Here is a 15,372-nt window from a genome sequence, read left to right as displayed (position 1 = left end):
GAGGGGCAGCCCTGGCCCCTGCCCCCTGTCCCCGGCCCCTGTCCCCGGCACTCTGAGCCGCTGCTGCAGAGCCCGGTGGGACCCGGTGAGCCGAGCTGGGGATTGCCCCGCTCTGTGCCCGCCCCACCGCACAGAGCCGTGGCGTGTGGGCCGAGAGGAGCGTCACACCGAGCGGGGCCCCCCTCACCTCCCGGCCTTCGCTCCTTTCTGCCGCAGGGATCCCGTGGAGCGTCCTCAGGACCTACTCCTCCATCAGCACCAAGGAGAAGGCGAGAAGAAATGCGGTGTGTGAGAGGTCAGAGCTGCTGGAAGGTGAGCGGTAAATGATGGGGAGGCACAGCGTTCCTCCTTGTTCGGTGTCCTGGGAGGTTCTATAGGAGCCTTCCCATCCCGTATAGCTGTAAATGAAAGATTTGGAACTGGAAACGCTCGTGGGCTGCTGAAGGGGAGGGCTTCCCACAGACCCACTGGCTTCCCTGAGCACATTTCTCCTGTCCCAATACCTGGCGGTCCCCCCTGCCCACATCGAGTCCCTCTGAAGTGCAGGGTGGTCCTAAGGGGTGGTGGAAGAGCCCCTCCCAGGGTGTCTGAGGGCCCTGCAGACTGACGCAGAGAGTTCCAGCTCTGGGCTCTCTGCCCAGGGGAGCTGAGGGCATGAGGTCCTCGGCGGGAGGCCCAGTGAAATGGCCCAGCAGCAGGTTAGGGTTAGGTGAGCGTGAGCTGCTGCCTTCTTCCACGTGGTGCCGTTGTTCGGCTCCCCCTGACGCTGGGACAGGCCACGGCTTGTAGCTGGACCCCGGAGAGACGCTGGTCAGCACAGCTGATGGCTGGGGGCTGCTGGGGAAGGGCTGGCGGGTCAGGGAGAGGAGCAGCCTTCGCGTGGGCCCTCTTCCCCTGCCCCCCTTTCTGAACACCTTGCTGTGCCTTGTGCCGCTTCACCTCTGCCCTGGCTGCTTCCCCGCAGTGCTGAAAGCTCGAGTGAAGCAGCTCCAGGCCTCCAGCGTCCCCGAGGTGACGGTGAACAAAGCGGAGCTGGCACCGCTGGGGATCGACAGGCAGCAGGAGCCGCTGCGGCGAGCGGTGGCCGCGCGTGCGGCCGAGGAGCCCCCGGCCCCCAGGCAAAGCGCCGCAAGCCCGGCCCAGCCCAACGGCTGGGTCGAGAAGCTGAAGAGGGAGATGTACGTGCGGCAAGCCAAGGTGGAGAGGAAGCTGTCCATCGCGGCCTCCAAGATGACTCTGGTGGGCCAGGCCAACACCAAAGTAAAGGTCAAGGCGGTCCCCAAGACAAAGCCCAAAGCCAAGCCCAAGGCCAAGAAGAGCCCAAAGGAAACCAAAGCGACTGCTTGGAGCCAGAGCCACGCCGGCCCCAGCAGTGCCTACGCCTGCAGCAAGCCCAGGGTGGTGAAAATGAAGCAGAGTGTGAAGGCAGAGAAGCCTCCGAATGTGCCTGAGAAAAGAGAAAGCAACCACCAGAAGATCATGCAGCAGACCATCCAGTCTAACCTGGAGTGCCTCCTGTGCTTGCAGCAGCCGGAGGAGGCTGAAAAGTTGCTTCTCTTGTATCACAGCTCCCCTGTGAAGAGAAAGCTTTTGAACGTTGGCACGTACAACATCGTGATGCGTAGCTGGGCAAGAAAGGTATGGGGCCATGGGCTGGCTGGGCTGGGCTTGGCCCTGTGGTGCTGGGCTGGCCAAGAGGCCAAGGGGAGGGCTGTGCTGGCTCAGGAGGATGAGCCAGCAGTTGGATTTCTGTTTGCCACATCTGCCTTCAGTGGTTTCAAGGAGGGAAAATTGGGTTCTGCGAGGGATGGAGCTGGGCTGAGGCCCCCGGTCGCTGCGAGGTGGCCCTGAGGGGAGGGAGAGCCTGGGGCAGCATGGACGGGGCTCGGCTGGACAGGGAGCAGGGGCGTGAAGCTGTGGTGGCAGGACGTAGTGTCTGTTTTCCATGGCCTCCTTTCCCTCTCACCCGCAGGGCTGCCTGCACCGCCTCAACCGGGTCCTCTCCATGCTGGAGTCCGCCGGCCTCCGGCCCAACCTGGACTCGTACGCGGCAGAGCTGGAGTGCATGGGCCGGAGCCAGTCGTGCACCAAGATCATCTGGAGGTGAGGCACAGAGCCGCCTCGGCGGGCTGTCCCCGGGGGGTTTGTCAGATCTCGTGGGGAGGAGGCGTGGGAGCGGAGGAGAGCTGTGGACGGGGGGCGTCTGCTGCCGTACGGCGGTGCGCCTGTAGGTGTGTGTATCCGTACAGCACCCTGCACGGATTTGTCCGTGCCGTGCGTGTGTTTGCACGCAGCTGTTTGCTGGTTGTTGTGTGTCTGAGGATGGAGGAAGCAGCATCCTTTTTTTCTTGGCCTCACAGAGGCAGTGGAGACCGGCGGTCAGCCTCCCGGCCATGTGGAGGTGGAAGCTGCCCGCTCAGCAGCGGTGAGGGCTGGGGGGGGATGGCTGTAACCTGAGGCTGGTGACCTTGCAGAGGGCAGGCTGTGCTCTGCAGGCAGCTTGGATCCTCAAAAGGGAATATCCCCAATGGCTTCTCTTGCCTGTGCTTGGCCTTCCTGCACGGGCTTTGTTCCCTGCCCCATGGCATGTGAATTCCCGTCAGCACACAGCACGGTCCCCCACAAGGGATTAAACCTCTCACCTGCCCCTCCTAGATGTGTGCAGCAGCTGAAACAGGACGGCTTCCACGTGGATGAACTCTTCCAAAAGTGCCTCTTTGAGGGAGATGAGAAGGAGACGGTGCTGAGGGCCATCAGGATCGTGCAGCCTGACTACCAGCTGCCCCCTGCACCCAAGCCCCAGACCTGCAAGTCTGCTCTGCTCAACAACTTCTACTCCAAAGTAAGCCACCAGTCTGCGGTGGAGATGTTGGAGCTGGCCAGCGATGCTCACAGGTGTCCCCAGGGTGTGCTTGGGCCCAGCTGAGGACTGTGGCATGGGAAGAACTTTGCAGCCTGATCTCTGCTCACCAGCCAGTGCAATTCATCAGGCAGCAAATTGTTCTGAGGAAGTAAACGCCCTTTCCAGCTGCCTCACGGAGGAACAGCGACACCGAGGGCTGGTAGGGGGGCCTGTAGGACCTGCACGTACCAGAAGGGCTTCTTGGCAGGGCAGTGCTTGGCTGCAGACAGGAGCAGAACAGCCCCTGGAGAGGCCCCTTATCCCAGACTCCCTGGAGCTTGGAGCCAGAGACCTCAGGCCTCCGGTCCCAGCCACCCGCCTCTGGCAGAACAGGCACATCTTTCTTCCTCTGGCTTTTGGCACTTAACGCCTCCCTCTCGTTGCAGGAGAAGGTGGTGTCGTACCCCAAGCTGGATTTCTCTGTGCAGGAGCTGCAGGAGCGCTTCCAGCAGCAGCTGGAGATGGAGCTGAACAACACCATCACCATCGAGTCCGTGGAGTCGACCAAACCGCTGACCCCGCAAGCCCTCAGAGCGGTAAGTTCAGGGTGCCTGGGGCTGGGTGTTGAGGGGCGGAGGGCGGTGCAGTCCTCGGGGCTGGCATGGACCCGCAGGGCTTGGTCCTGTAAAGGGGGCAGCTCCCTGCTGCTGCACTCACCGCAGCGGGACTTCTGCTTCCCTTCCTTGTGCAGCGCAAGCAGCTGGCCGCCCTGCGCTCCCAGTGGCGCGGAGCCATCCTCCAGGCCCTGCAGAAGTCGAAGCACAACATGTCCCAGAAAAGGATGATGTCTGGGTACAACAGCCTCTACCCCTACCTGTGCCTGCTGCCAGATGAAGAGTATGTGGACATCATGATGCAGGTAGGAGCCTGCCCTGACCCCGCAGAGACACAGGAACGGGGCCTCCTGCGGCTGCCACAAAGTTCTGGTGTCCCAGTCAGGGCTGCAGAGCCAGAGCATGAATCTCAGGGTTTGCCCAGGCTATGGATGTGGGCCCTGTCTGCTCCCTCTGCTGAGCAGCTGTAGCAGCCCTGCTCTGTCCCTGAGTGTCATTCCTCCTGTGCTCAGCATCACGGGAATCAGCATTTTTCTGTGCTCCCCGCACAGGGACTTTAACTCCTGCTTTCTTTCTGCTCCGTCTTTCTGCTCCTCCCTCCTGAAGTCCCTCTTTGCCTTCCCCTTTCTCAGATCCTCAACACGCTCTCTCCGCAAGGAGAATCCCTGACTGTCCTAGCCAGGGAGCTGGGCTCCAAAGTCTACGACAGATACCTCACCCAGAGGAAGCTGCACAGCCGCCAGCTCGAGAAGGTGCAGGAGATCTACAAGGACTACATCCACCTGCTGGCGAAGGACGGCCAGGTAGGCGCGCTGTGGGAACAGAGCAGAGGTGGGGCTGGGCGCTTTGTGTGGGCACCCCTCACACCCACGAGGTCCAGGTTGTGATGCTGCAGGGGCCGTGAGAACCTCCAGGGCCCTGTTGTGTGGGCCCCGGCCCCACGATGAGGGTCAGGTCGCTTCTGGCGTAGCTGTGGGTGTTCCTGAAGGCTTGAACTCAGCACAGCTGACCACTGGGAGCCAGGCGTCCCGCACAGGGGAGCTCTGGGCTCGAGGAGGGTGCGTGTGCGGGGCAGGAGAGGAGATGGGTGCTGAGGCCACGGGTCTGGGCAGTGAGGACACAGCGAGCGGGGCGCTGGCAGAGCCATGCGCCTGGGGCACAGCGGCAGAGACTGATCTGCAGTTCGGGGGGCAGGGACAGGGGCTGGGTGCGGAGATGGGGAAAGGTTTTACAGGCCAGGACAGGGGCACTGCAGCAGAAGCAGATTCTCCTCGATGGCCTTGCCTCAGCCACAGAAGCAGTCCTTCCCCACATAGCCCTTTCAGGCAGGAGCTCACAGGGACACAGAGGCAGGAGAGTCCCTCTCAGCCACATGCTGGGTACAGAGGTCACGTCCAGTGAAACTAGAGCGTGGCTGCCCCCTCCAGCCGATGTGATTCTTCTTCTTCCCCTTCCCAGCCTGGGGAGTACTTGCCACGGGAATACTGGGAGAAGCTGGTGGCGGAAGCAGGCTACGGGCCTTCCCTGACCCTCAAGGACTGCAGCTGGCCGTACGTGCTCCTGATGCGCCTGGGCGTGTACCTGCTGGAGATCCTGGTGCACTCCGTCAAGGTGCCCAGGAACACCCTCAAACCTCGCTTGGAGTCCAGGCTTATCCCCGTCCTCTACCACATCTACTCCTTCCGCAGCAGCTGGCAGGTGAGCCTTGCCCCCGGGGGTTGGGACTGCGTGGGGCACCTCTCTGGGCGCTCTTGCAGGGCCCTGTTCCCTCCCCAATGTCTTTCCTTCTCTGAGGCCTTAAGGAGCATCTGGTTCCGTACGAGCGGTGCCGTTATTGCCGACCGACCACACGCTCTTCCAGGTTTCCCCCTGCTGCTGTCCCTCACGTCTCCGATTCTCTCCTCCAGGTCGGGCTGATAAAGCCCCACCCCATCTTCTCCCAGCTCGTGTCAGACGCCGCAGAGACCACGCTGACCTTCAGCTCCTCCGTCATACCCATGCTGTGCCCCCCGATTCCCTGGACTTCCCCCCACTTCGGTGCCTTTGTGCTGAGCGACACCAAGCTGATGCGCTACGTGGACGGGGCCTTCCAGCACCAGCAGCTCCTGGACCAGTGTCCCCAGGTGAACCTCCACCCTGTGCTGGACGCCCTGAACCAGCTGGGCAACTGCGCGTGGAAGATCAACCAGCCGGTGCTGGATATAATCATCTCCATCTTCAACGACAAAGGCAACGAGAAGCTGGACATCCCGCCGCCCCTCTCCGAGGCCCCCAAGCCTCCCGTAATCCCCAGCAATTCCTCCGCCTGGCACAAGTCCCAGAAGCACGAGCTGCTGCTGTGCAAGAAGAAGGCAGCTGAGATGCACAGCCTGCGCATGGACGCGCTCTACAAGCTCTCCATCGCCAACTACGTGAGGGACAAGGTGTTCTGGTTTCCTCACAACATGGACTTCCGCGGCAGGACTTACCCTTGCCCGCCGTACTTCAACCACCTGGGTAACGACGTCACCCGCGCCATCCTGCTCTTTGCAGAGGGCAGGCCCCTGGGGCCGAAGGGCCTCGACTGGCTGAAGATCCACCTCATTAACCTCACGGGGCTGAAGAAGAAAAACAGCTTGCAGGAGCGGCTGGATTACGCCAACGAAATCATGGAGGAGATCCTGGACTCTGCCGACCGCCCGCTGACGGTGCGTGGGGAGCGGCTGGCGGGGCTCTGCCTGCCCTCGAGGTGCAGGGGTGGGACCCGGAGCCAGAGGGGAGCAGCTCGGGCTGCAGCCAGCCCTGGGCAGGCTGGGAGTCTCCAGCTGAACCGATGAAATCAGGAAATCCGTGTCCGAGTCCAAGTAGGAGTTGTTCCAAATGCGCTAAGAGAAAAAGGCATCAGTGTCCTCTTTGATTTCTGAGGAGACTTGAACCATCCCTCTTGTTTAGCCTAGCTTCTGGGAAGTAAAACAAAAGGGGAATCAGATCAATTTTGAAACAGCAACATTTTGAAAGATAATTCTTTAAGGGGAAAAAGCAAAACAAAGCATTGCAGGATTTCCTAAGTACCACATTTCTGTCTGTAAACACCATGAAATATTGTGGAAATAACCCTTCCCCGTGGAGGCACGGTGTGGAGGTGCCTTGCCCAGTATTTCCTGAGAGCCCAGAGGCTCAACTTCTGCTGCCTTTGCTGTGGGGTGCCACAAGAGCACTGCCTCCTCCTACCAGCGTGTGCTTTCCTGTTCGCAGGGCAGGAAATGGTGGATGAACGCCGACGAACCCTGGCAAGTCTTGGCGTGCTGTATGGAGATCGCCAAAGCCTCGAGGTCCCCGGACCCAGCAGCCTTCGTCTCTCATTTCCCGGTTCACCAGGTGGGTGCCGACGGGTTTGCACGGCCGGGCAGGGAGCTGGGGGCAGAGCAGACGCACCCAGGTCTCCAGCTGTGTTCACTGTGCAGCGTGGCCAGGCTTTCCGAAGAAGGGAGCGCAGCCTCCAGGCGTCTTGATTTGAAAACTCCAGCAATTTGCTGCTGCCCGCAGCCATAAACAAAGCAGTTCAGCTAGGTGCTGCTTCACCTGCCTTTAGTTAACGGGGCCTGTCCAGGGGATGGCTTGCTGTCCGCAGGGCCAGTGCTGCCCTCTCCAGCTGCGGGACGGGGTCTGGGAGCTGCCCTGCCCCAGGCGTGCTGCCGGCAGCTCCCACCTGCTCGGAAGCGCTGGAGGCTGCTCTCGGCCAGGGCACGCGGAGGCTTCGGGAGCCTCTGCTCCCCTCCTGTCAGGGGCTGGAGACGAGCAGCTCTGCAGGAGCAAAGACGGGAGGTATGGACCTCTGAGGACAGAGATCAGCTGTCCCCTGTGTTCACTGCTGTGTCTCTGGCCCCAGGTGCCTGTCCCCACCCAGCCCCAGATGTGCCCGTGCTCTAGGCAGGGCTTGCCCAGTCACTCAGGAGCTGCTCATGTCTGGCGGTGCCTGTCCGTCCGTCCGTCCCTCTCTGCTGGAGAGGAGCCAGGCATTGCTCCTGACACCAGCTTCAACCCTTTCTCCTGCTGCATCCCAGCAGATCTCCTGCCCAGCCAGCTCTTTATCTGCACTGATAAATTCCCTTGCTGTATGGAGACAGCAATTATTATTTTCCTGGTGAGAGGGGCTTGCTCGTTTATCTCATTAGAAGATCAGAGGGCCCCTATAAGCGTTGGGGGGAGGACGGGGGTGTATGGGGGGAGGGCGGGGGTGTATGCTGCTCTTAGCTGTGGTCTGGAATATGCATGAGACTGTCTAAAGTGACGGGCTCTGATGAGATTGTTATGACAACAAAAGAGAGCAGTTGGGGGTGCGTGGAGGGTGCAGGGGATAAAATTCAAGCAAGGACTCTTTCTGGAGGGCACAGGAGTCTGTTTCCACCTGAGTCATCAGCGCTCGGTTAATAGAGGCAGCTCCGCTGCAGCAGCAGCCGAAGCCCCGTCAGTTCTGTCCTCCAGTGTGCTGCACTGCAGGGCCTGGGGAGGGAGGAGGTGGGAGGAGGAGAGCTGATCCTGCCGGCAGCTGCAGGCTGCCTCTGACCAGGCAGAGCCTGAGACAGGATGAGCAGGGACAGCCCGAGGCAGGGGCACAGCTGCTGTGAGCAGTGCTTCACCTGGCGCTGTCTGGGGGCAGCGGGGCCTTCCCACGTCCTTCAGGTCCCCCCTGTCTCACCCTGCCTGGTCCTGGTCCCGGGAGGGCCGCAGGCCAGCGGCCGTGAGGATCAGTCTGGGTGTCAGGCTGCAGCTGAAGGGCTGGTCGGAGCTGGGCTTCCAGAGGGAGGGATGTTGAGGCCGCGTGGCTGGAGCTGCTCAGGCAGCTGTGGGCTTGCGGGGGGCTCTTGGTTGTCCCTGCCTCCGCATGTCTCCAGTCCTGCTCCTGGGTTTCCTGAGGTCTGTTTTGACTGCCGGGTTGTGGGGCCGCTTTTAGCATCCCAGACACATTTGTTGTTTTACAGATTTTCAAGTTTTGGTGTTTCCATGGAGCTCTCTCTTTGAGAAGTTGGGGGGGGGGGCAGTGTGATGCAAAGTTTTCCTTTTTCGTTTTTCAAACCTCATTGGCAGCAGCAGTTAGCGATGAGGCCCAGACAGGAAAACTGGCAGAAGGGGAATGGAAACTGGCACGGCCCTGGCCACTGCTGGGAGATCAGCTGCAGACCTGCCCACCGAGGGGAGGAAGCAGCAATAACCTCCAGAGCCAGGGCTATCCGTGCTGCTGAGCAGGAGTGGCTGAGCAGGACCCCGTCCCCGTGCTAACGACTCCTTTCCCTCCGCTCTTCCCACGCAGGACGGCTCTTGCAACGGCCTGCAGCACTACGCGGCTCTGGGCCGGGACCTTATCGGTGCCGTCTCTGTCAACCTGATGCCCTGCAGCGTCCCGCAGGACGTGTACAGCGCGGTGGCCCAGCAGGTGAGGCGTGGAGGGACCCGGGGAGGAGTCCTGGGCCTGCTCTGCCCCTCGTTGCACGGGGTCACTGCAGCTCCAGCAGAAAGGTCGGGGTGGGACCAGCGTGTGGAGGGCTGGGGGCGCGTGGGCTGGGCAGAGGCAGGATCGCCCCAGACGGGGTCACTGCAGCACCTGCAGCGGGCTCAGGCTGGAGATCTGTCTGCATCCACGTGGCTGTGAGAAATCCACTGGGGTTTCTGCTCCCCTTCACTCCTGAATGAAATCTGGGAGGAGTAGAGTAGAGAGGTGGGAGAGGGCACAGCGTTGCTCACCTCTTGCTGACAGCTGGCTGGCCTGCGGGCGGTGGGATTTCCTTTGTTTGAGATGCGTGGGGGGCAGGTGGAAGGGATTCAGCCCTTGGCCCTGCTGCCAAGATGCTGGTTTTCTTGGCAAGACGTGATGTGAAACGAGCCCGCTGGGAAGCGTGCGAGCCTTACCAGCCGTCCAGTGGGCGCTGAACCCCTGGCTCTCAGCGTGTCTACAGGGGCAGCAGCACACCCGCGCCCAGGAGGGGCCTGCATGGGGCGCACGGCTTGCTCAGAGGTCCCCGCGGGGTGACAGGGGCAGGAGAGCCCGCGTCCCACACCGCAGTCGCGGTGCTGTGTCCTTGTGATGTCCGGCACCGCGCAGCCGCCGGGGCCGCGGCTCTGCTGAGGCAGCAGGGGAAGGCTCCGCTCCCCGCGGGCACGGTGACCTGCAGCATGCAGCTGCCTCCTGATTCTTGCAGCACGGGTGCTCTGTTAGCCAGGGCAGGCGAAGGTGGGCCGCGGGGTTTATGGTGATAGCTCAGGCGGGGCAGTGTGCAGCTGGGGGGGGGGCTCACAGGGTCCCCCAGCCACAGGAGGGGTCTTGGGCGAGCGCAGCCGGGGGGTGGTGCTGAGCCGCAGGGCGCTCTGCTCCCCAGGTGGAGGAGTTTCGGAAGAAGGATGCTGCAGAGGGGCTGAAGATCGCCCAGGTGCTGGAGGGCTTCATCAGCCGCAAGGTGGTGAAGCAGACGGTGATGACGGTGGTGTACGGCGTCACGCGCTACGGCGGGCGGCTGCAGATAGAGAAGCGTCTCAAGGAGATCGACGAGTTCCCCGAGGTAGCGTGCCCGCCCCAGCCTCCCTGCAGCGTCCTCCTCAGCTCAGCCCCTGCTGGGAGAGGCACCTGGACTGCCCGTCCTGTGGGATTCCCTCCTGCTCCGGGGGAGAGCTGGCTGCCAGCACTCGTGGGTGCTAAGGGATGTGTGGGGTCTTCAGGTGGGGCTGTTCCTCATCCTTCCTGGGTCCTTGGTGGGACGACCTTGGTGGCCTCAGCTGGTGTTTCGGATGTAAAACGTGGTTTGTGGCCGTGTTCTTCCCTCTGGAAGTGGCCTTGTCCCCAGCAGAGCCCTTGGAGGCTCGCTGCAGGTTGGTGCTGGGGGCGCTTCTGTCCGTGCTGCGCTCTGGGGGACAGATGAGGCAGTGAGAGCCTCGCAGGGACATCACACCGAGGTTAGGCTGCCCTCAGACAAGGAGCTGTGGGAAATGCTGACCTCAGCCCCCCTCCGTCACAACCCCCAGCCCCCTGCAACAGCTCAGGACTTGGCACAGTCTGTGGTGGAGGCGGTTTTGAGGCATCAGGGAGTGGAGGTGCTGCGTAGCTCACCCCGGCTCCCATTACTTGGCTTCGTGTCTTTGCTGCCCCTTTGCCTGCCCCTCACTCTGCCTCTGGTCTGTGCAGGAGTACTTGTGGGAAGCATCTCACTACCTCGTGAAGCAGGTGTTTAACGGCATCAAGGAGATGTTCTCAGCAACTCGAGACATCCAGGTAAGATGCCTCTCGCCTCTCTCCCTTTTCTTCTTCGCTGGTCCACCCAAACGTAGACCAGGGCAGTGAGGAGCTCTGTGGGGAGAGCTGTTCCTGGGTCCTGGCCCGGGGGGATCCTCCTGTCCCAGCCCAGAGGCGTGGGGCTGTGCCCGGTGCAGGGCCAGGCTCCCCCATACGTGCCGGGCTGTCCCGGGCTGCGGCAGGGGGCTGGGCCTGCCGGTGCTGGGAGGGAGCGGGCTCTGCCACTGCCTGTGCTAACTGCAGCCTCTCTCTTCCCCCTTCCCTCTGCCCAAGCACTGGCTGACGGAGAGCGCCAAGCTCATCGCCCAGTCGGGACAGACGGTGGAGTGGGTCACCCCCATGGGCCTCCCCATCGTGCAGCCCTACTATCGGGTCAGGTCCACTGTGGTGAGTGTCTGGTGGCAGAGCTACCTCCTTTTGCCCTTCCCTCTGCCGCGATGGGGAGCAGGGAAAGCGCAGCAGGGCTCGAGGCAGCGAGCTGAAGGCCGGGGGGCTGGCGTTGCCTGCGGGTGAGCCTGCAGAGCTCGCAGGATTTGTGTGCACGCGCATCCCCCGGCCTCACCGCAGAGACTGGAGCGTGTGGGTGGGCTGCGAGGAATCTGCCGCTCCCGTCCCACTCCGGCAGCTGGGGCTCAGGCCCCTTCTTGCTCTGCGGAGCCTTCCTCGGGGCTCGTGTGATTCAGCCTCGCTGCTCTCGCCTCCCCCGCGCTGCTGCACTGACTCACATCTCCCCGGCCTGTCTCGTCCCGTCCTCACAGCCACCCTCCGGTGGCCTCACGTCGGCTGCGTGGGGGGGAGCGGGCGGGTGCCTCCCACCTCCAGGAGCTCTTCTCAGCCCCCGCAGGGTGAATCAGCATCTCCATCTCCCTCGGAAGGGGTGAAGGATGCTTGCCAGCATCCTTGGAGGGGAAGCAGGCAAGGTGCTGCTGGGGAGTGACAGCTGCCGCAGTGCCGGGGGTGCCCGCAGACGTCCCCGTCCAGCAGGGTTGTTCCCTGCAGCGTGTGTCACACCTTGCTGGCGCACTCCCCTCTCCAGAAGCGAGCAGCAGTGCTCAGTGCCTCGTGCTGTCCGGGCAGCGTGGTGTGACAGCTGATCCCCTTGCTTCCTGCAGTTGAATTCCAACATGCAGAACCTGAGTGTGAAGAGCTCCACCAACACCAACCAGTAAGTATGAGCCTGCGGTCTTCACTGAGTCCCCGATGCCCAATTCTGTGCTTTGGGGACCAAACCTTCCTGGCAATGGAACCTGCCAACATGCGCCAAAGCTGCTGGTATTCCCCTGAGCCGTGGAAAGCCAGCTGGAGGAGCTGGGGCCCTTCAGGGCTGCCCCCGTCAACCCCAGGTCTTGGCTGGCTCTGCCCTGGCTCTCTCATCCTGGGCCCTGGACATGCCCCAGCTCCTCCCGTGTCCCGCTCTGTGCTGCAGGAAGCCTGACACAGTGAAGCAGAAAAACGCCTTCCCGCCCAACTTCATCCACTCCCTGGACTCGACGCACATGATGCTCACGGCTCTGCACTGCTTCAGGTAGGTGCTGGGGCTCCTGCCCCTGCTGCTGGCTGAGGGCCGTCAGGACAAGGCACTGCTGGGCTTTGTGGTGGAGAAGGGCTGGGAAGAGGCAGCAGGGCAGGGCCGGGGAGCTCCCGGGGGCTCTCGGCACTGCTTCATGGCACCTTCTGCTGCCTCCCAGGCAGGGTCTGACCTTCGTCTCAGTCCACGACTGCTACTGGACTCACGCGCTCACTGTGGACGTCATGAACCAGGTAAAAGTGTCCTCCTGAGGCCCCCGTGAGCAGGGATCTTGCTGATCTGTCCTCTGGGCACTTGCCAGCCCTTGCCTCCCCTGGGCTTCGCTCCATGGGCTGATTGACTTACCCAGGCAGGGTGAGCCTGGGTGCTTGCTGGTGGCTGCAGCTGACTTCTTGGTGCCGCAGGCCCCCCCCTGCCACCCTTCGGGGCGGTGGAGAGCAGCACAGAGCAGAGTCAGCGCCTCTGTCCTGCCCTGGGCTCTTCTGAACGGCTGCAGGGCTGTTGTGCGATGGATCGATAAATGGGGATCGGCTTCTGCTTCCCACCTCCCCACACTGATTCCCTTCACCCTTGTCTGGCAGCCCCCCTTTCCCACTCTTGCCCGCTGCTTTCCCTCCTCTCACCCCTGACCTGTCTTGGCTGAGAAGCACTGAGGGGAAGGAGGGGAAAACGCCTCTTAACCTGCGACTCACCATTGCTCCCTGGATCAGATCTGTCGGCAGCAATTCGTGGCTCTGCACAGCCAGAAGATCCTGCAGGATCTGTCCAAGTTCATGCTGAAGAAGTACTGCAGGTATTGCTTGGCCACGGGTAGCCCCCGGTCTGCTCCCTCCTGCCACTTCCCTGTCCCACAGCTGCCACGTGGGACACGGCTGCTCCCAGGCCGTGCCATCTCCCTGGGGGCCGATCCCACGGGAAGTTCTGCTTCCTTCCCAACTGACACCCCAGTTGTCTTAAACTTCGGTGTGAAACTCAAGGCGTCGGCCTCCTTTTGCTGCATTACTGACGTCGGATTCAGTGCTTGAATCCCTCGGTGGGCCTGGGGTGGGCCGTACCGTCTGCGCCTTGGTTTCCCCGTGAACGAGGCAGGAAGACAAGCTGGGCTCACCCAGTGTGCAGCCCTTGGTCAGCACCATGGAGTCGGGGGAAAGGAGACATCCCCAGGACTGGGGAGCACCCGCAGGTGTCTCCGTCCCTGCCTGAGGCTGCTGTGGCAGGGGCTGGGCTCCGGCTGTCGCAAGGTGCGGTGTTTTGGATGAGCTGAAGCCAGCTGTCAGGACCCGTACTGGCGAGTGGAAGAGGGCGTGGGTTCTCCCAGAGCTCCCTGCTGACTCACTTTCCTTCTGGTTCATCCAGCCCCAGCAAAGAGAGCAGAGCCCCTTGGCAGAAGAAGCTGATGGAGCAGCTGTCGAATGTCCCCGAGACAGGTAGGAGCACAGGATGGGAACTGCAAAGCTCGGGAACCCTTCGAAAACAAGGGGAAGGAGCTGGGGAATGGCCCTGAAAATCACTAAACGTTTGTGGTGTCCGAAGTTGGACATACCGAGGCTCCAGGCTTGCTAAAGGGGTCCCCAAAGATCCATTTTTCCTGCCCGTCCTGGACTGCAGACAGCACCTTTAGTCGTTCCCCCACAGCCTCCCTGCGAATGGCCCCTGCCTTCCCCGGAGCTTTTCCCCTGGGCTTTGCCCCAGGTTGACCCAGCTCCTGCTGTCCCCTGCCCTGCTGCTCTTCTCCCATCTGTTTCCAGCCACAAAGCATTTGCCGGGAGATGGGAGTGAGGAATTGAGCGTGGTAATTGCCAGGATCTAGATGATATACACGCAATGGGATTAAGGCAATTAGTTTAACTCCTCCTAATCTCTCAGCCGTGCTTCTGCCAGACCATCTGGCTAAACTTTGCCCTGCCTTTGCAGCAGCTGAGTGCTGGCCCCTGCTGCTGAGCAGCCGCCGTGCTCAGCCCCAGAGGCAGCAGGGTCCAGAGGCAGTCGGTTTGTACCGAGAGGCCACGTGTGCCCCTCTGCCTTCTCTTCCTTGCTCCCGTCCGGCCGTTCCTCTGCTGTCCCAGACATGCAGAGGGCCGTCAGTTCCATGTGCACCTCTGTGAGCCCACCGCAGGGGCTGAGCTGAAGCAGTTCTCTGCTCAGGACAGATTCTCTCCCAGTTGCCTCACCTCCACCATGCCCCGACCCTGCTCTCCTCTCACCTCTGGTCTCACTTGCTTTCCCCAGGGGAATTCAACCTGACGAAGGTGATGGATTCCACCTACTTCTTCAGCTGAGCCCCGGCAGCCAGCGGCCCTGGACCACCTCTGGACTTTGGCTACCTCGGAGGCTGTGGTGGGCGCTGGCAGGGCTCTTCTGTCCTGCGGCTCGTGGGGAAAGGGAACAGCCGCCAGCCCACCACGCCGCCCGCACCACGTGGAGATGCTGGGGCAAACTGGGACTCCTGGAGGAGTGCGGGAGCAGCTGCAGGGAGCTGGAGGGGAGGGGGCGGCTGCGCTATTCGCTGTTACTGCCTGGCAAGGGGAGAGGAGCTGGAGAGGGCTGCGTGATCTCGTGTGGGGTCAAGGGATTGGGTGGGGTTGGTGTGTCCCTACCGCTGCTGCCAGCTCCAGAGCTGGCCTGGCTGTCGCTTGTGCTGAAAGTGCTGTCCCTCGTGTCCTTCTCTTCAGCTGGAGGGCTGGGCCCCTGCCTGCAGGGGCAGGAGGGTGGCTGTGGCCCTAGCAGGAGCCTCCCCCTGTGGGCTGGGTGCTGCTCTCTGTGCCCAGGACCAGCCACCGGGCACCATCCCAGCTCTTGCTGTAGCACAGCCTCTGCAGCTCCCCCCTCTTTTCCAGGGCTGTGTTTAAATTCTGCTCACTGGGTCTCAGGTAGGGGAAGAAAACCACCCATACCAGGGTGGGAGTGTACGATACTGTAAATAAAACGTTTTTTGAAATACGGGGTGGAAAGTTTATCCTTCTCAGCATCTTTGCTTGAAGGCTGAGGGCTGCCTGGGCTCTCCCCTCCTGGTCCTTCTGCTGTCATGATGCTGCCTGGTGGGGGTTCAGGTATCTGGGGGGGTGTTGCACCCTGGTAGCTGCTTTGCAGCAGCCAAGGATGCCAAACTTTCCTGCAGTGTTTGTTG

General features: G+C 62.0%; 1 protein-coding gene across 1 annotated transcript in view; it reads left to right on the top strand.

Annotated features, from left to right (window-relative positions):
- POLRMT (RNA polymerase mitochondrial) overlaps positions 1-15,185 on the top strand; it is an 18,151-nt gene extending 2,966 nt beyond the window's left edge. Inside the window, exons 2-21 of the mRNA XM_035308674.1 lie at positions 135-312; positions 965-1,638; positions 1,973-2,103; positions 2,656-2,842; positions 3,289-3,438; positions 3,594-3,761; positions 4,089-4,259; positions 4,915-5,154; positions 5,364-6,143; positions 6,691-6,813; positions 8,747-8,869; positions 9,810-9,989; positions 10,610-10,696; positions 10,991-11,104; positions 11,830-11,882; positions 12,144-12,242; positions 12,406-12,478; positions 12,956-13,038; positions 13,602-13,672; positions 14,475-15,185. Coding sequence (XP_035164565.1) covers positions 135-312; positions 965-1,638; positions 1,973-2,103; positions 2,656-2,842; positions 3,289-3,438; positions 3,594-3,761; positions 4,089-4,259; positions 4,915-5,154; positions 5,364-6,143; positions 6,691-6,813; positions 8,747-8,869; positions 9,810-9,989; positions 10,610-10,696; positions 10,991-11,104; positions 11,830-11,882; positions 12,144-12,242; positions 12,406-12,478; positions 12,956-13,038; positions 13,602-13,672; positions 14,475-14,524 — 3,735 coding nt within the window. The 3' untranslated portion in view covers positions 14,525-15,185. The remainder of the gene's footprint in view (positions 1-134; positions 313-964; positions 1,639-1,972; positions 2,104-2,655; positions 2,843-3,288; positions 3,439-3,593; positions 3,762-4,088; positions 4,260-4,914; positions 5,155-5,363; positions 6,144-6,690; positions 6,814-8,746; positions 8,870-9,809; positions 9,990-10,609; positions 10,697-10,990; positions 11,105-11,829; positions 11,883-12,143; positions 12,243-12,405; positions 12,479-12,955; positions 13,039-13,601; positions 13,673-14,474) is intronic.
- The last annotated feature ends 187 nt before the right edge of the window (positions 15,186-15,372 follow it).

Source organism: Oxyura jamaicensis, chromosome 28, assembly GCF_011077185.1.
Source record: "Oxyura jamaicensis isolate SHBP4307 breed ruddy duck chromosome 28, BPBGC_Ojam_1.0, whole genome shotgun sequence".
Lineage (NCBI taxonomy): Eukaryota > Metazoa > Chordata > Aves > Anseriformes > Anatidae > Oxyura > Oxyura jamaicensis.
The sequence above is the reverse complement of the archived record's forward strand: the minus strand, read 5'-3'. Positions and strand labels throughout refer to the sequence as shown.